The sequence below is a fragment of the Anolis sagrei genome, chromosome 8 (assembly GCF_037176765.1).
Source record: "Anolis sagrei isolate rAnoSag1 chromosome 8, rAnoSag1.mat, whole genome shotgun sequence".
Lineage (NCBI taxonomy): Eukaryota > Metazoa > Chordata > Lepidosauria > Squamata > Dactyloidae > Anolis > Anolis sagrei.
In genome coordinates this window covers 43,495,513-43,515,064 of record NC_090028.1, presented here as the reverse complement: position 1 = coordinate 43,515,064, position 19,552 = coordinate 43,495,513, and the positions used below count along the sequence as shown (strand labels likewise).

Below are 19,552 nucleotides of genomic sequence, written 5' to 3'. Positions count from 1 at the left end.
TTTCTCAAGTCACTCCTGACACAACCAAAAAACATAACTGAGTTTTCAAACATAACTGAGTTATGTTCAATATTTCTATTTTCCGGAAGGGATCAGGAACATAGCTACATCTTTGGGATCTGTTGCATCCCAGTTCAAGAAACGAGACCATAAGATTAAATCCACCACACTGGACTGTAGGAAAAGCAATCCTTGTTTATTGATGAAAAATTGGTTACAAAAGAAAGGTAAATGCAAAGTCAAAAAGTCACAATAGAAACATAGCAGTCAGGAAAATCTCTGAACTTGAGCAAAATTTCAAAAGCCACAATACACGAACCAGGAATCTGTTAGTCTTTTACTAACCATGAACTTGATAACTAAGCCTCTGGGATTACCCGCCATGAAACACAGGAATTCTGCCAAGGCACAGCCACAGTCCCAAACGTTGCTTGATCTAAAGAGGCACCCGGCAGGAGGCCTCTTATACCAAAGAAGCTATTCTTTGAAACGCCCCTTGACTTTGACGTCTGGGCCTGTCTCTCCTGTAATCGATGTGACCTTCGTAGAAACTTGGAAATATTTCTGTCTCTAACTATCTGTTCTCTTCGGTCCTCATTAAAAACCCCAGGTGGAGAGATATCACGGCTAGTTTCCAAAACATTTTCCTCCAGCTGTTGAGTTTCATTTTCATCACCGTTGACCTCTGTATCAACAACAGATTCCACACTGTCAGGGTCAGGGAGAGCTGGCTCAGTTGGAAAAACTATCAGAGAATCCGGTTCACACAGATCAGGATCAGGCTGAACCCCAACAGGATCATTACATAAATGTGACCATTATGGAGCCCTCGATGGTGCAGCGGGTTAAACCGCTGAGCTGCTGAACTTTGCTGACCAAAAGGTTGGAGGTTCGAATCCAGGGAGCGGGGTGAGCTCCCGCTATTATCCCCAGCTTGTACCAACCTAGCAGTTCAAAAACATGCAAATGTGAGTAGATCAATAGGTACTGTGTCGCAGCTCAGAGTAGAGTCACCTTGCTCCAAACACCACATCACACCAAGGCTGAAGGTTTTGTAGTTTATTGAAGAAAAGTCTTAAATGCAAAAGTAGAGTTCCAAAAGTTCAATAGCAAACAGCATGAAGCATAATCCAAAGAACATCAATCAAACAAGATTCCATGACAGCATGACAAAGTCCTAGGACCATGATGGTGAACCTATGACACGTGTGTCAGCACTGACACGCATAGCCATTTTCGATGACACATGGTCGCATGAGCCGCATACAGAGAAGATGGGGCCGTATCCCAAGAAGGACATTTCATCCTCAGCTCCTACACCAGCATTTCTGTATAATGCCGAGATATATGGCATTATAGAAAAAGCAGGTAAGTTAAATAATTAGTTTTTGGTTTATTAAATACAGTTATATATTACAATAATATATTTTTGTTATTAAACTATAAATATCATGAAATTATGTTTTTTTCTCGAAGTGACACCCCACCCGAGTTATGCTCGTTTTTTTGGCAAGTATTGACACACCGAGCTCAAAAGATTGCCCATCATTGTCCTAGGAAGTCAAGATCATTGCCCAAAAGAGTTGTGACTCAGCTTGACTCTGAGTCTGAAGCTGAGCTGTTTGGGCCTTCTGAGCCTGACTTTGAGGACTTTGGGCCTTCTGAGCCTGATTTCCTGCAGGGTGACGAGGAGGCTGATGGGTTACAGATTCCTGTACATGTTTCAGATGGGGCTGATAGTGTGGCTGCTGAAGGAGAAACAGCAAGTCAGTCTTCAGGGAAAAGGAATGTTCCTGCAGTTAGAGAGACTGATAGCGAGAGTGAAATCCCACACGGCCAGGTGGAGGATCCGTCCCAGCTGGACCCAGATAAGGGGTTGCATAGCCTTGCAGATAATGAATTAATGAGCAGACAAGATCATTTGCAATCAAGGCTTCGGAGAAGCACTCACTTAGCCAGCAAGCGAGAAGCCAAAGGGGCCCAAGGTCAACGCAATGCTTTCATGTTCGCAAAGGGTATTTAGTCTTGTAGCTGACAGGCAGTTGTCAGTCCAACATTGCTCTTCCCATGTTAACTTCTGGAGATTTTCCTTGGCTTTTCGCACCATGCTTCTGGCTTCCTGAGTCTGGAATTTGGGTCTTGTTTTCAACTGTTTACCATGGATTGTTGTCTGACCATTGCTGAAGGATTATGCTTCATGTTTTTGCCTTTGGATCTTGGGAACTTTGCATTTAAGTCTCTGTTTTGCCTATGGAACTATTGCATTTCTATTTCTTTGTTTTGTTTTTGCTTTTCTCAATAAACTACAAAAACCTACAGCCTTGGTGTGGTGGTGTCTGGAGCAAGGTGAAAACTACCCTGAGTTGCTACAAAAAGCCAAGGCAAAAGCCAAGGCAATCCAAAGAAGTTGGGTTTTGGGTTCAACAAGACAACATTCCAAAGGGAATTCATAACCAAGGTTTAGGTGGGTCCCACTCACTGGGTTTGCAGAGCAGTGGTTTCTATTTCACACTTTTATACATTTCAATATACATTTCTGTTGCACTCCAGAACAGAAACGATACCCTCTGACTTTAAAACATACCACACGTTGAGTGAAAAACCAATTTTTTTATTGAAGCTGAGTAAAATAGCCAGTAGAAAGAAATGCTTGTAAAAATAGGAAAATTTCAAAATGTAAAAGATGTAAATGCAGTAATTCAAAGCAATGTCCACAAAAGAGATAAAAACAATCCAAGGCAGTATTTATCCAGACAGGAATCAACAGGTTGCAAAGACAATCCAGAAGGTGCTAGACCACAGCAAAAGGCTAAAAATCTCTATAAGAAGAAGACCCCTTGAACAGGATTTCCAAGGCACATGGACATGATTTCCAAACGATGCCTGATCTAACAGGCATTCTCTCGAAGCAAACCTTATATCCCAAAGCCCAAAAATTGGTTTCATTTTTCCCCACTCTTGTTTCTTATCAGACGAAGCTTTTCGGAGCGACGTAAACATTGAGTTTGTTGTCAATCCTGGCTGAACTCTAGCCGCCTATTTTTCAACTCCCTTTCTGGCTGCTCATTAAAATTCCTAGGTGTCAGATTGTTTTCCAAACTCAAATCTTGAGAGCTCACAAAGAGAGGGAGTAAACCATCATCCTTCAGCCCAGCAGGAATATTCTCATGAGAAACTGCTCTTTGCACTGGGGCCTCTCTGTCATTGTCTGCATGAAAATCATTGACCAAACCATCTCCATTTTGCACCTCAGCCTCAGCACCATCATTTCCCTCATCATGTCCCACATCAAGAGCATCATGATCCTGAGCATCATGAAACACAAACACAGGATGATTCCTAACAATTTCAGAATTTGGGGGATCCCATTTCTCGATATCAATCTGAGCATCAACTGCAACGATCATACTGCAATAATCTTCCAAATGGTCATCTGGCATTCCCAATAATCAAAGCTATGGTCATAACAATTTCTTCCAGCATCAAATGTATTTGAGTCCAGTACTCCTGGGTCTTTCCTCAAGACCACCACTTATGGTCAATGTCCTAACATTGTGATCACATTTCCAACATTTAATAGATCTGTCAAACATCATTTATATAGAGACAAGGAGAATCATATGGAAGGCAATTGAAAGGAATATTAGCACATAAGACAGCTGGAAGGAAGAGGAACTACAGGATCATTAGGTGGTGAGGCATTCCCGTTCCCCTAGAAATGTGCTCTTCCTGGAGCTCAGCAAGTAGAAAGTTGCACCATTGAAGGAGCCAGTCACCAGGGGAGAATTTTCCCATCCAAATCCACAAAAGTGCCGTTGTTTTTCTCGGAAAGACTGGCAAGCGTATCCAGGATCTTCTGCACGCCCTCATCCACTCCCATCGGGGCCAGAATCTGGAAACAGAGCAAGTCAATGACTCAAGGGTTAGCAGAGTGGAAAATGCAAGGAACAGAGTACGAGCAAAATCTGGAGACAGTCGAACATCCTCAGACCAGACTCTGCTATAAAAGCCAAATAGAATATAAATAAAGCCTTCCATATTCCAAACATATGGGAACAGTGTAGAAGTTTGTGTTGTGGCTGAGCTAGTTTCTGACGAGGAGGATGATGGGATTCAGATTCCTGTTGGGTTTCAGCTTCCTGGCTCTTTGTCTGTGCCTCAAATCTCTGAGCCTGCTTCCGAGGCTCTCACAGACAGTGCAGTGTCAACACAGCTGTTTTCACCAGAAAGGAATTTTAACGAAGGGAATAGCGAACAGGTGCCTTCCCACAATGATACCGAAAGTGCAGATAAGGATTTGACCCGAGAAGCTCGCCTTGATCTCCGGGTCAGGCGGAGTTCACGTCTGGCAAGCAGACGGGAGGCTAGCTTGGTGTGAGGTCATCGCAATGCTTTTATGATGCTGAGAGCCTAATGTTTTGATGTTAGAAAGGTATTTAGGCCTCCTGGAAACTCCGTGAAAGTGTCAGTTCAACGTAGCTTATTAGCCTGAAAGCTTCATGGAATAATCTTAGCCTGGAAAGCAGTACGCTTGGGATTTCTTGCATTGTGATTCTAGGGGCAAAAGTTTCCTTGCTTGTACCTGGGACTCTGTTTGACCTTTGTCAATAGGATTATGTCTCCTGCTTTTACCTGAAGATCTTTGGAACTGTATTCGGCATTTAACCTTAATCTCGGGACTTTGCAATGCTTATTCTTTATTTTGACTTGGATTTTTTCCTCAATAAACTATAAAACTACAGCTCTTTTGTGGTGGTGTTTGGAAGCAAGGAGAAGCCTACTCTGAGTTGAAACAGTTTGCAATGCTGCATGGACAGAGAGATTACTAAATATCTTTTAAAATATCCCCCCCAAAAGATATAAATTACATCGTTTTCTGCAGAAATGTAGTAAAGGTAATGGTTTCCCCTGACATTAGGTCTAGTCATGTCCGACTCTAGCGGTTGGTGCTCATCTCCATTTCTAAACCAAAGAGTCAGCATTGTCTATAGACGCCTCCAAGGTCATGTGGCCGGCATGACTGCTTGGAATGCCATTACCTTCCCACAGAAGCGGTACCTATTGATCTACTCACATTTGCATGTTTTCGAACTGCTAGGTTGGCAGAAGCTGGAGCTAACAGCAGGAGCTCACCCCGTTCCCTGAGTTCGAACCACCACATTGGACAACTACATGAGACACATGCTTACAAATTCATTCAGGCCACAACAACAATAACTGTCTTTCCAATCCCTGACAATGGTGGCAAAGATCTGTACCGTAGTAAAAAAGAAAGCCCCTCATTAACATTTTTAATAGACTCCATAAAAATTCATTTGAATTTGTGAGAAACCACCGGAAATGTGCCCAATTTCAAAATGCTTTCTCGCTAAATTTCTCAGTAGCATTCCTAAAGTGACTGATGGGAATCCAGGCACAGTTGATCAGCAATTTAAAATAAATAATGATTAAAGCCTATTTAAAGCTGGATTTCTATTTTTATATTTTGCAAACCTGACTAGGACAGATTTAAATTCATCTACTCACATTTTGATCCGTTCACATTTTGCAAGTTTTTGAACTGCTAGGTTGGCAAAAGCTGGGGCTAATAGCAAGAGCTCATCCCACTCCCTGGATTTGAACCACCAACCTTTCGGTCAGCAAGTTCAGCAGCTCAGCAGTTTAACCTGCTGCACCACTGGGGGCTCAAAATACATTTATTTATTTATGTATTTATTTACTATATTTATATACCATCCCTCTCAGCCCGCAGGCGACTCGGGGCGGTTCTCAGTCGGTACTAAGACCATAAAACACACTTAAAAACATTAAAGTAATATAAAACATAACAAAGTCAATAAGAAACATATACATAATATATAAAATAAAAAATGAAAACAATAATATATTACCTAAACCAGGTATATAAATTGGACAAAGCAACTTCTATTAAAATAGAGGTTAATATAGATATTCCTATATTAATGCAGGAGCCAATAGAAACCAATAGAATGGGAAATCAATAGAATGAACTTGAACTTTTAACACAGCATGATGTATTAGGCATCACTGGAACCCGGTGGGATGAGTCTCAGGAGTGGAATATAATAATTGAGAGGTATGTCCTATTTCAGAGAAATATACCCAACAGGGAAAAAGAAAGAATAGTATTCTGATATTTGTTGGAAGGTAAACTCTTGACAAAAATATACGGTACCTTGCAGACAGTTTCATTGTGACGGTGCGAGTGGCGCCACCTATGTGTAGAACTGTTAGTTGCAAGATTTAAACTGTTGTATCATGCTTAATCCTGCCCCTTTTACCCTGCTTAATTATAGTTGTATGGATTGGTTACTTATAGCTGTCAATCAGTAGTTTGGCTCCACCTCTTCCTGCAGGAGGGGAGTGCTTCCTTTTCATTCTGCCATCAGAGTTCTTACCATATGGACGTGAGTAAGAGACTTGACTCTACTTATAGCTGTCAATCAGTACTGTTTGGCTCCACCTCTTCCTGCAGGAGGGGAGTGCTTACTTTTCATTCTGCCATCAGAGTTCTTACCATATGGACGTGAGTAAGAGACTTGACTCTACTTATAGCTGTCAATCAGTACTGTTTGGCTCCACCTCTTCCTGCAGGAGGGGAGTGCTTCCTTTTCATTCTGCCATCAGAGTTCTTACCATATGGACGTGAGTAAGAGACTTGACTCTAAAAGACCCTGATTTAAGTTACCTCTTACCACCAGTTCTGAGGTTTTTTACCCTTGAGACTTGTGCTTCATGTTCAGATCAACCTGAACGACGTTGGAAGTCTCAAGCGTCTTCAAACCGGTTCTTTTGGCACCAAAGGAAGATCCTGAGTCTTCAAACATAGGCCATCTGAACTGGGGTTGTGGTTTGCTCCGGCATTCACAGCCATTGAGGAAAGAAGAAACTTGGAAAGGCTTCTCAGCTTCAAACACCTTGGACCCAGGACTAACTGAGAGTGTAACGTATATTTTCCTTCACCCCTCTGAAGTTTCCAGCTCACTGCTTTAAGAAATGACTCTTTGTGATCAATAAAACTTATTTTGAGTTATTTACAGTGTTTTGGGTTTTTGAGAGTTCCAGTTTTCTAATGGAGGGCAAGAAGCAATCCCTTGGGGGAAAGATGCCACGTCCATCCCTCCTTCATTGAGAATAACAGCCCCCAAGCGCAACGGCACATTCATCGTCCAGAAGGTAGAAGAAGCAACAAGGAGACCAGCTATTTTAGATCTAATCCTAAACAACAGTTGTGATTTTCTTACAAGCAAGCTGGTAAAATGTGGGCTAGAGAGTGCTCTTGTTAGGTGGATTGACAGCTATAAGTAGAGTCAAGTCTCTTACTCACGTCCATATGGTAAGAACTCTGATGGCAGAATGAAATGGGTTGACCAACAATTTCATCTGTCGATCACCTACCGCTCCATTCCCCATATCGGTCTGTAGCCACCCTGGATGCAACGTAATGCACAGGATCTCCTCCTTGGCGTATCCCAGGGACTGGCACTTCGTGAGCATGTTCAGAGCAGCCTAGGAATGGAACACAGGACAAGATGCAAGCGGTGGGTTTTAATTCCATTCATGTAATAGGAGACCAAACACAGAACCATGTCATCTATCTAACTGATACCTAACTGACCAAGATACCTAACTGACCGCCTCTCGGCCTATGAGCCCTCGAGGACTTTGAGATCTTCCGGGGAGGCCCTGCTCTCGATCCCGCCTGCGTCACAGGCACGGCTGGCGCGGACGAGAGATAGGGCCTTCTCGGTGGTGGCTCCTCGGCTGTGGAACACCCTTCCCGTGGACATCAGGCTAGCCCCCTCCCTGTTGACCTTCCTCAGGAAGTTAAAGACCTGGCTATTTAAGAAAGCATTTGACCAAGAAGTGCATTGACTGGCTATTTGACCATAGGAATGGAACAATGGTAATGATATCGGATTGTGTGCTGACGATGAGACGATTTGGAATGTAGTAGAAATTTTGTAGGAATGTTGATGTTTTACTAAGATGTTTTTGGATAATGATGATTTGTAGATTGTTTTGCACTATGTTTTGTAAATTGCACTTGTTCTCATGTTGTACACCGCAATGAGTCGCCCCCGGGCTGAGAATTGCGGTATATAAGCGTAGTAAATAAATAAATAAATAAATCTATATAAATAAAAATGTCATGTTCGTTTGTGGGATTAACAGAACTCAAAAACCACTGGATGAACTGACACCAAATTTGGACACAAGACACCTAACAACCCAATGTATGTCCTTCACTCAAAAAATATTGATTTTGTCATTTGGGAGTTGTAGCTGCTGGGATGTATAGTTCACCTACAATCACAGAGCATTCTGAACCCCACCAACAATGGAATTGAACCAATCTTGGCACACAGAACTCCTACAGCCAACAGAAAATACTGGAAGGGTTTGGTGGGCAGTGTCCTTTGGTTTTGGAGTTGTAGTTCATCTACATCCAGAGAGCACTGTGGACTCAAACAATGATGGATCTGGACCAAACTTGGCACAAATACTCATTATGTCCAAATGTGAACACTGGTAGAGGTTGGGGAAAATAGAATCTTGACATTCGGGAGTTGTAGTTGCTGGGATTTATAGTTCATTTGCAATCACAGAGCATTCTGAACCCTGCCAACAATAGAATTGGGCCAAACTTCCTACACAAAACTCCCATGTCCAACAGAAAATGCTGGAAGGGTTTGGTGGGCACTGACCTTGAATTTGGAAGTTGTAGTTCACCTACACCCAAAGAGCACTGTGGACTCAAACAATGATGGATCTGGACCACACTTGGCATAAATACTCAATATGCCCAAATGCGAACACTTGAGAGTTGTAGCTGCTGGGATATATAGTTCACCTACAATCAAAGAGCATTCTGAACCCCACCAATGATAGAATTGGGCCAAACTTCCCACACAGAGACCCCTAAGACCAACAGAAAATACAGTGTTTTCTGATGGCCTTTGGTGACCCCTGGTGATCCCCAGGTGTCCTGACCCCCAGGTTGAGAAACATTGTAATATATACATGGAAGTCATGTAGCCCACCAGATATGTTTAGATTAGAGGTCCCAGTAGTCCTAGATAGCATAAACAATAATAATGAATGCTTGTAGTCCAACAATATTCCCTTGACTTGAGATGTTCCTGACTTGTTATCAATGCTTGATAACAAATTGTGATATTCTGAGATGAAGAGTTGATTTTGCTAATTCGGACCAATCTACTGGGCAACGAAGCCCACTCTTGTGATCATTTCGGCAAACTAGGCTGGAGGACTTGCCCTGCTCTGAACTTGTTGAACAGGTTCATAAATATGGGTTCACTGGATACCTCTTATCGTTACATGAAAAACAAACTGTGAGCATATCACAAATATTTGCCACTTAGAATTAGTGAACGAGACTCTTTAGCACAGTGTTTCTCAACCTTCCCAACCTCCTTAAATACGGCTTCTCATGTTGTGGTGGCCCCACAAAATGGAGTCTGAGCTCTGAGCAGTCTCAGATCTGGTCATGTGTCTGCAGCCCCTCCCACAACCTCAAGAAACATAGAGTAAAAGGGAAGCTGCCTTTCAAAACATACATATACTATACAGTACGCAAACAGAATCATATACAAAACAAATTACTAGTGGAGGCTTGAAGAAGGTTGCTACTTCCAACAGTTGTGACCTTAAGGTTATGAGAACATCCGTTTATTCAGAACTTATATGGATCTGAGAAATAAACCATCTTTTCCAAAGTTCCCAGAGGTCTCCTGTACTTCATTCCATAAGAAAGGACAGCCTTGAAGACCCGGAAACTCTACCACTTGGATGAGGAGAGTACAATGTTAGTATTGTGTCACCATTGCACCACTGAAGTCAACGTACCTTACTGCAACGATAGTTGAGGATCTGCCCAACTTCCCACCCTAAGACATTGGTAATGGAACCACACTCGCTGCTGATGTTGATGAGGGCCGCTTTGCTGCAGCTCATCCCTTTCTGGGGGCTTTCCTGAGCGGCCTTTTTCAGCAAGGGCAAGAAGGTCTGGAGAAGAAGAAGAAAGCATCGGAGTCATCCAAACACAGCATGGACAACGTGTTGTTGAAGGCTTTCATGGCCAGAATCACTGGGTTGCTGTGAATTTTCTGGTTTTATGGCCATGTTCCAGTAGCATTATCTCCTGACATTGAAGTCGAACATGACCCCCCCCCCCCCATTAAAAGATAGTAACTTATAGTTTTGCTAAGGACAAGGACACCAGACTGGATAATAAGGGTTAAGCCTCGGTCAATTTGCCAAGAATCTAACAACAACAACAACAAGGACCCTTCCCATGTTAGATAGTGTGTACATTTAATCAAGGTTTTATGCCCTAGGTTTCATATTTATTACTGAGAAACCACCTCCCTTTACACTTATGTGCTCTCTTGAACTTCTATGGGACTCTGGGGGGAGGGATAAGTGGGTATATTTACTATAACATGATTTCTACGTTTCTATATTCCTCCCTGTGTACCTGACCTTTTCCTGACCCTTTTGCCCAATTCCCCTTTATTGAAAAATGTATAAAAATACAAGGCAGCAACCCCTGCGTGACCCTGGAAAGAAGGAAATCTCCAGTTGGAAAGACCCTTAGCAAAAGACACTATTTGCATGGACAATAACAAAGGACTGTGACCTCTGGCCTCTGAGTTGACCCCCCAGAGGAAGCGGTCACTTGGCATTTATGATCATAAATCAATAGGACAAAGAAAGCCTTCGGAAAGCCATACTTCGTCCTAATCTGTTACTTATTCAACTTTTATCCACTGAAACCACAGCCAAAATTCCCTCATTGTTCCTGTCTCTCAGCACTGGAAAAATCCGGATCATGGAAGGCTTGCCAGACAATCAACGTTTATCAAAGACAATAGGCTGGCTGGCATGAAGGCCCCCTGAGGACTCGCCGACTACATAGACACCACATATTTCCATAATCCACTCCAGTTCTCATTGTTTCCCTCTCATCCCACCTCCCTCGCTCCTGATTTGTCAGGACACCGAGGTGGTAGAAGCCCAGCGATTGGCCCAGGCACTCAAGAGGTGGCCAAGCCTCCTCCCATCTGTAGAGCGCCAGCCAATCATCGTTGAGCCGGCAGAGGGGCGGGGAATGGGAGATTCAAACCTGGCAACTCTGTTTCTGTATAAAAAAGGCTTTTATTTGTACACATGTTGTGTTCATCTTGGTGAAATATTGCTGCTTTGCATCCTTTTCATCTAAATTGCAATAAAATCATCTCGGTGGCGCTTCCTTCAACCTTGGTGAGATTTCTTTTGGGAACTTATGGAATATGGATTAATGGACAACGAGATCGGATGCTGATTCTATTGATGAGACGTGATGGATTGTTGTTTTTTTATACTGTTGTATTGATGTTGATGTTAATTGATTGATATTACTGTTTTAAATGATCATGATTTGTACGGTATTGCTGATACTGGTTGTTAACCGCTCTGAGTCGCCGTTGGCTGAGAAGAGCGGTATACAAGTAAAGTAAATAAATAAATAAACTTAGGAAAAACCTTTTAAATTGAGCTTCTCTTTGATTTCAACATTTCACCCAAACCTATGGCAGGCATCACAACATCTGAGTTCCACAAATATGAACCAATGACCTTTTGATCATCAAGTTCTGCAGCTCAGTGGTTTAACCTGTTGCACCATTGCATCCGTCCATGACAGTGAAGACTCATCTAGTCCAGTTCAAAGCAGACAATGTGGAGGATCTGCTCTGATAATCTGGATGATGTGGCAGTGTAGCAAGATAAGATCTGGCCATCTTACCTGGGTGACCACCATGGGCCCAACCACATTGGTTTTGTACACTTCCAGCATGTTTTCTGGTGTCTCAGATTCCAACGTGGTTGCTTTGACAATCCCGGCATTATTGATCAGCAAATTCAAGCCAGCGCCTTTCAGCCTCTCGGTGACGATGGCTGCAGCAGCCTTGATGCTGGACGCTTCAGACGTGTCTGTGCCAGGCAAGGAGGGACACGAGGAAGGAGGAGATTTATTATTATTATTATTATTATTATTATTATTATTATTATTAAACCCCGCTAGCATCTCCCGCAGGACTCGATGCGGCTTACACAGGCCAAGGCCTCAACACCACAACAGCAAACAATAACAATACAATACAAAGCAAAAATTAAAACATAAGCAATGACAAAAACATTACACTCTTACACATTAAAAACCAGGGTCGGGCCAGTGATGGGTACAGGTTAAAAAGTGCTGGGTGTGAGAGGTGGTATGTTGGGATTCTGGGCAAGTGCAGAGTGCAGAGAGTCTTAAACTCTAATAAAGTGCTTCTGGGACGTAGTGCTGGGGGTTATCCTATTCTGGGAAGGCACATCGGAATAGCCAGGTCTTCAAGTTCTTCCTAAAGGCTGCCGACGAGGGTGCTAGTCTAATGTCTTTGGGGAGGGTGTTCCAGAGTCAGGGGGCTACTACAGAGAAGTCCCTGTCCCTCGTCCCCACCAAACGCACCTGCGACGCAGGTGGGATTGTGAGCAGGGCCTCTCCGGATGAACGTGGGTTCATAAATGGAGATGCGGTCACACAGGTAGGCAGGTCCCAAACCGTTTAGGGCTTTGTAGGTAAGCACCTGCACCTTGAATTGGGTTCGGCAGGTAAACGGCAGCCAGTGGAGCTCCTTAAACAGAAGGGTTGACCTCTCTCTGTAAGGACCGCCAATTAACATCCTGGTCGCTGCCCATTGGACCAGTTGGAATTTCCGAGCCGTTTTCAAGGGCAGCCCCACGTAGAGCGCATTACAGTAATCCAATCTAGAGGTGACCAAGGCATGGACCACCCCGGCCAAATCAACATTTGCGAGGTACGGTCGCAGTTGGCGTACGAGTCTCAATTGCACAAAAGCCCTCCCGGACACCGCCGACGCCTGAGCCTCAAGCGTAAGTGATGAATCCAGGAGAACTCCCAAACTGCGGACCTGGGAGATGGACACACCCTTCATTACTAACAGACACAAATGGCTTAGAGCAGGTTCTTAATGCCACGACCCCTTGATACATTTCCTCATGTTGTGGTGACCCCCAACCATAACAATATTTTCGTTGCTCCTTCCTAACTGTAATTTTGCTACTGTTATGAAGTGTAATGTAAATATCTGGTATGCAGGATGTATTTTCATCGACTGGACCAAATTTGGCACAAATACCCAATATGCCCAAATTACAGTACTGGGGGATTTGGAGGAGGGGATTGATTTTGTCATTTGGGAGTTGTAGTTGCTGGGATTTATAGTTCGCCTACAATCAAAGGGCATTCTGAACTCCACCAATGTTGGAATCAAACCAAACTTGGTACACAGAACTCCCACGGCCAACAGAAAATACTGGAAGGGTTTGGTGGGCATTGACCTTGAGTTTTGGAGTTGTAGTTAACCTACATCCAGAGAGCACTGTGGACTCAAACAATGATGGATCTGGACCAAACTTGGCACTAATACTCCATATGCCCAAATGTGAACACTGGTGGAGTTTGGAGGAAATAGACCTAGACCTTGGCATTTGGGAGTTGTAGTTGCTGGGATTTATAGTTCACCAAAATAAAAGAGCATTCCAAACCACACCAATGATAGAATTGGGCCAAACGTCCCCCACAGAACCCCAATACCCAACAGAAAATACTGTGTTTTCTGATGGTCTTTGGCAACTCCTCTGACACCCCCCTCGCAAACCCCCCAGGGGTCACCGACCCCCAAGATGAGAAACGCTGGTTTGCAGCAATAGAAGTAAGCTGAACTTGAAGCGGGAAAGAGAAGAGAGTGAAAACAGAGATGCCTTAAAGGCAGCTGCAAAACTCGGATGATGGAAAACTAAATAGGATTGGCCCTGCCAAATTGGCACAGTTTGTTCAGTCCACTCTTGCAGAGTTTGGAAAGTTTGCCTTGTTTTGGATGATGGCTTTCGCATTTTGCGTCTCAGAAAAGCAAAGCCATTTAAAGTGTTGCTCAATTTTTTTACCGTCCAGGGAGAAGAAAGGCATTGGTCTGATTTGTTTTGTTTGACGTGCCAAAAATAACTTGGCCGCCCTTTTGTATATGTTGAGAGAGGGTGGAGCACGCTTTGCTCAGGCAGCGATGCATCCGGAGCTGGTTCTGGGAGACGGAGGCCCCTTCCGCACAGCCAAATAAAACCCCTTGGAACTGGAATCTATGGCAGTGTGGACTCAGATAACCCAGTTCAAAGCAGATACTGTGGGATTACCTGCCTTGATATTCTGGGATATAGGGCTGTGTGGAAGGCCCTAAATGTATTCAGCTTGTTTTGAAAAATGAGTTCGAAGCCGTCCCAGGTTGGAGTGAGCTTCCAACCAATTTGTGTAGCTTGCTGTTGACCTTTGCAGCCCGAAAGACAGTTGCATCTGTCAAGTAGGAAATTTAGGTACCGCTTATGCAGGGAGGCTAATTCAGGACACCATATAAAATCTCCAGTGTTCTGTCGCGTGCTGGGCCTGTAAAGAATTTCCTTTAGAACAGGACATGCAACCTTCACCCAGCAGGAAGCCAGGGGGCCCAAGGAGAAGTTCTCAGAGGTTTTCCACCACAAATGGTCTTTAGATGGCTTGTGAAGTATAACAAAGTCTTTTATTAATGAACAATCAAACAGAAACTTCTCTTGTCTTCAATAAAGTTAGCCAAATGCTTCCAGGCTTTTATGCAACTGGTGGCTTCCTAATCTTGCCCACAAAGGACAGGCAACTGTCTTGAATAACTTCTTCTTTACTTTAAAGAAAAATCCCCTTTTTAACTTCTCCCAGGCTGACTCTCATCTAACCCTTACTGATGTGGGCTCTGCTACCGGGCCAAACTGCGCCTTGAAGTACCAAGTGGACCTACCAGTAAAGGCTTAGATATTCTCCAGCTGGAGTTCTTTGGTCTTTAGGGCTGTTTCCCTGAAAATTTTTGGAGACTCTTAAGACTGTTTCACCCCGGAAAGTCTTAAGGGTTGAAGCTTTTGTACAGGGGAAGCTTGCACACGTCCTGTACATTAGTTTTCCTTGCTGAGACTAACTAAAAATTTATTTATTTATTTATTTATTTATTTATTTACTGCGCTTATATACCGCAATTCTCAGCCCCAAGGGCGACTCATTGCAGTGTACAACATAGAAAAACAAGTGCAAAATTACGAAACATAGTGTAAAATAATCCACAATTCATCATTATCAGAAAACATCTCATCAAAACATCAACATTATTACAAAAGCCATTCCGAGTCGTCTCATCGTCAAACCCACAATCCGATATCATTTCCATTGTTCCATTCCAATGGTCAAATTACCAGTCATTGCACTTCTTGATCAAATGCCTTCTTAAACAGCCAGGTCTTTAACTTCCTGCGGAATATCACTAGGGAGGGAGCTAGCCTGACGTCCACTGGAAGGGTGTTCCACAGCCGAGGAGCCACCACCGAGAAGGCCCTATCTCTCGTCCCCGGCAGCCGTGCCTGTGACGCAGGCGGGATCGAGAGCAGGGCCTCCCCGGAAGATCTCAAAGTCCTCGTGGGCTCATAGGCCGAGAGGCGGTCAGTTAGGTATCTTGGGCCGGAACCGTTTAGGGCTTTATCGGCCAATGCCAGCACCTTGAAATGGCTCCCTTCCCTTCCCAATTGCCCTGAGCAAGGGGCGGAACCAAAACTTAATGATGATGGACAGGTGACTTGCCCTACAACTGCAACCAAAGGAAGCCACCAATCTGCAGAGTCCCTGAAACCTAGGACTGCAAGCAAACATTCAATACAAAGCAAATAAAGTGGGAGCTCCTGGTACAGCCGTACCAGCACATCCAGCAAGCATGCAAAGAATGAGGAAGTACTTCATCAGTGTCGCAAATGGACGGTGAAGCGACAGCTCCCCTGGTGGCCACAATACCCTCATCAAAAAGCTGGAATGTTAAATAGCCTCTGTGTGTCTTTCTATATATGTTGTGTGTCTATGGCTTTGAATGCATATGTACATTGTGATCCGCCCTGAGTCCACTGTAGGGTGAGAAGGGCGGAATATAAATACTGTAAATAATAAAAAAATAAATATCTCAAGAAGACGTCATTCACACAGTTAATGGAAATTAGCCGTAAACATGAGGAGGAACACTCCAGAGAAAATGTACTAATGGAGAGATGAAAGAATGTGTTATCCACAAAATTCCTCATGAAACTTAGTCGTAGACACAGGAAACTTCAATCCAGAGATGCAAAATAATATTTTTTGCGGAGATGTTGTGATGTCCCAGTAAGATAACGAACACAACTGTGCTGGTACGTCTGTACCAGGAGCCCCAACTTTATTTTCTTTCTATTAAGTGTTTGCATGCATTCCAAAGTTTCAGGGATTCTGCAAAAAGGTGGCTTCCTTTGGTTTGCAGTCATAGGGCAAGCCACCTGTCTATCATTGTTAAGTTTGGATCCGCCCTTTCTCCCAGGGAGATGGGAAGGGAAGAGGGAGCCATTTTTAGTTCGTCTTAGTGAGGAAAGCTAAGTTAGAGGACGTGGACAAGCTTCACCTGCAGAAAAGCTTCATTTCTTAAGACCATCCAGGGAAACTGAAGTCCAGGAAATTCCAGGGACATTCCAGAGGGAAAACAGCTTTACAGACCCAGAGAACTCCAGCTGGAGAATCTGCAAGCCTTTACTGGTAGGTCTACTCGGTGCTCAAGACACAGTTTGAATGCAGTAGTAGGACCCACATCAGTAAGGATTAGATTATATAGTCAGCCTGGAAGAGGTTAAAAAGGGTTTTCCTCTAAAGTAAAGGAACAGTTAATGAAGACAGTTGCCTGTCCCTTGTGGACAAGATTAAGGAGGCCACCAGTTAATTCAAAGCCTTGAAGCATTTGTTTGACCCATTGAAGATTTGAGAAGTATCTGTTGGATTTGTTCAATAATAAAGGACTTTGTTACATCATTAAAGACTCCAAAGACTTTAGAGGCGTATTGGGTATCTGTGCCAAGTTTAGTCCAGTGAATGAAAATACATCCTGCAGATCAGATATTTACATTACGATTCATAACAGTAGCAAAATTACAATTATGAAGTAGCAATGAAAATAAATTGATGGTTGGGGGTCACCACAACACGAGGAACTGTAATAAGGGGTCGCAGCATTAGGAAGGTTGAGAACCACTGCTATAAAGCTTTTTTTTCCCCCATACAACCATTATAAAGAATGGAAGTGTAACTTTTTTCTTTTCTTTTCTCTTTTCACACTCCTCCCTTCTTTCAGACCCTACAAGCCCTTTCCCTCCCCTCCCCTCCCCTTCTGAACTTTTTACTGTTTTTAATGTATTAAAACTTCAATAAAAACTTTTCAAAAAATAAAACCTGTGGCATAGACACCGAGAACTGAGAAGCCCTGGCTCTTGACTGCTCCAAGTGGAGGTCAGCTGTGACCAGCAGTGCTGCAGAATTCAAAGAAGCACGAATGGAGGGCAAAAGGGAAAAGCGTGCCAAGAGGAGGAAGGCGTGTCAAGCCAACCTTGACCAGGACTGCCATCCACTTGGAAACCGATGTCCTCACTGCAGGAGGGAGAACATGCGGATCAAGGATAGGGCTCCACAGCCACCTACGGAACCACCGTCAGGACACTACACTTGGAGGCCTATCATCCTCGGGCTATGCAAAGATACCTGTTGAATTACCCAGAATTGCAGCTTCATAGAATCATAGAATCATAGAATCAAAGAGTTGGAAGAGACCTCCTGGGCCATCCAGTCCAACCCCATTCTGCCAAGAAGCAGGAATATTGCATTCAAATCACCCCTGACAAATGGCCATCCAGCCTCTGCTTAAAAGCTTCCAAAGAAGGAGCCTCCACCAGACTCCGGGGCAGAGAGTTCCACTGCTGAACGGCTTTCACAGTCAGGAAGTTCTTCCTCGTGTTCAGGTGGAATCTCCTCTCTTGTAGTTTGAAGCCATTCCTCCATTGCGTCCTAGTCTCCAGGGAAGCAGAAAACAAGCTTGCTCCCTCCTCCTCCCTGTGGCTTCCTCTCACATATTTATACATGGCTATCATATCTCCTCTCAGCCTTCTCTTCTTCAGGCTAAACATGCCCAGTTCCCTAAGCCGCTCCTCATAGGGCTTGTTCTCCAGACCCTTGATCATTTTAGTCGCCCTCCTCTGGACACATTCCAGCTTGTCAATATCTCTCTTGAATTGTGGTGCCCAGAATTGGACACAATATTCCAGATGTGGTCTAACCAAAGCAGAATAGAGGGGTAGCATTACTTCCTTAGATCTAGACACTATGCTCCTCTTGATGCAGGCCAAAATCCCATTGGCTTTTTTTGCCGCCACATCACATTCCTGGCTCATGTTTAACTTGTTGTCCACGAGGACTCCAAGATCTTTTTCACACGTCCTGCTCTCGAGCCAGGCATTGTCCCCCATTCTGTATCTTTGCATTTCGTTTTTCCTGCCAAAGTGGAGTATCTTGCATTTGTCACTGTTGAACTTCATTGTGTTAGTTTTGGCCCATCATCTCTCTAATCTGTCAAGATCGTTTTGAATTCTGCTCCTGTCCTCTGGACTATTGGCTATCCCTCCTCATTAGTGTAGAAAGAACCAAATGGCAGAGGAAGCAACGTACCAAGTGGGATGATCTGTATTCCTCGGTGCTTGGCAGCCAAATCCCTCAAAATCTGCAAAAAAGCAGAAGTTTAGAATGCAGTTGGATTTCTCAGAAAGAGAAGACAGGAGGAGAGGGTGGAAAGGCACCTGGATCCCATTCTGTTCTACAGATGCACTGCTCACGGTGTTGCTGCAAAAGGACCCTGGGGGTGTTTTCAGACCTGTGCTTCCAGCCCTGGGCCCGACCCGCATGTTATCACAGACAGAGCGGACTCTGTCCTGGAGCTCACCTGGGCGCGTGGTCCCTCTGGGTCCCGGCAGGTGGCAAAGATCCATTCTGGGCAGTTGCTTCTCCCAGCCATCTGCTTGACCAGTTCCAAGCCTATGCCCCGATTGGAGCCAGTCACCAGCACACTGCGCACCTTGAGCTCCGGCATCTTTCTGAACTGGGGAAAGGCTTGGGCAGCAGCAGCAGCAGCAGCGCAAACGCAGTCGGACTTTTCCCTCCCGTGCCTCCGCCTAGGCTTACATAACTGCTTGGCTCTTGGGTCACTTGTGAGTCTCTTTCTGGCATCCAGCCAGGAGTCACTGTAAAACCTGAAGTGGAGTGCGCCAATACGGCCATGCCATTATTATTATGGAGGACCTTCTTAGAGCAACGCCAGAGGCATTCCAAGTAGCCAGCTAGTACCGGTCAAAGGACATTTAATCAACTGCCAAGTATGCAAACTTGGTGTTTATATTTGTATTATACTAGCTGACCCTGCCAGCGTTGCTGTGGCCCAGTCTGTTGATCTGGAAAACAAAGTAATGAGAAAGTGTTTGTTTCTAATATATGCAATTTCTTTCTGCTTGTGGGTAAACAGTATTTCTTGCTGTTTCTATGTCAGTGTTGATGTGGAGAGTGTCT

General features: G+C 44.1%; 1 protein-coding gene across 2 annotated transcripts; it reads right to left on the bottom strand.

The window, feature by feature from the left end:
* Positions 1–2,590: 2,590 nt before the first annotated feature.
* LOC132782935 (C-signal-like) lies at positions 2,591–19,250 on the bottom strand. 2 transcript variants are annotated; one of them, XM_060787924.2, is made up of 6 exons: positions 18,933–19,250; positions 18,662–18,713; positions 11,831–12,018; positions 9,892–10,050; positions 7,420–7,530; positions 2,591–3,892 (listed from the first exon to the last, which is right to left on the bottom strand). In XM_060787924.2, exons 1-6 carry the CDS (start codon positions 19,077–19,079, stop codon positions 3,773–3,775), a joined length of 777 nt encoding a protein of 258 aa, XP_060643907.2. In that variant the 5' UTR covers positions 19,080–19,250; the 3' UTR covers positions 2,591–3,772. The 2 variants fall into 2 exon arrangements, with proteins under 2 accessions (XP_060643907.2, XP_060643908.2); XM_060787925.2 differs by lacking the exon at positions 18,933–19,250 and adding an exon at positions 18,790–18,921.
* Between the last annotated feature and the right edge of the window lie 302 nt (positions 19,251–19,552).

Bases quoted from the DNA above. Each gene is read 5' to 3' on its own strand.
- LOC132782935 (XM_060787924.2), bottom strand. From the start codon at position 19,079: ATGCCGGAGCTCAAGGTGCGCAGTGTGCTGGTGACTGGCTCCAATCGG. The intron at 18,714-18,932 runs GTGAGCTCCAGG...GCTTTTTTGCAG, and splicing joins CAGAGGGACCACGCGCCCAG to ATTTTGAGGGATTTGGCTGC. The intron at 10,051-11,830 runs GTAAGATGGCCA...CTTCTTCTCCAG, and splicing joins GGCCCATGGTGGTCACCCAG to ACCTTCTTGCCCTTGCTGAA.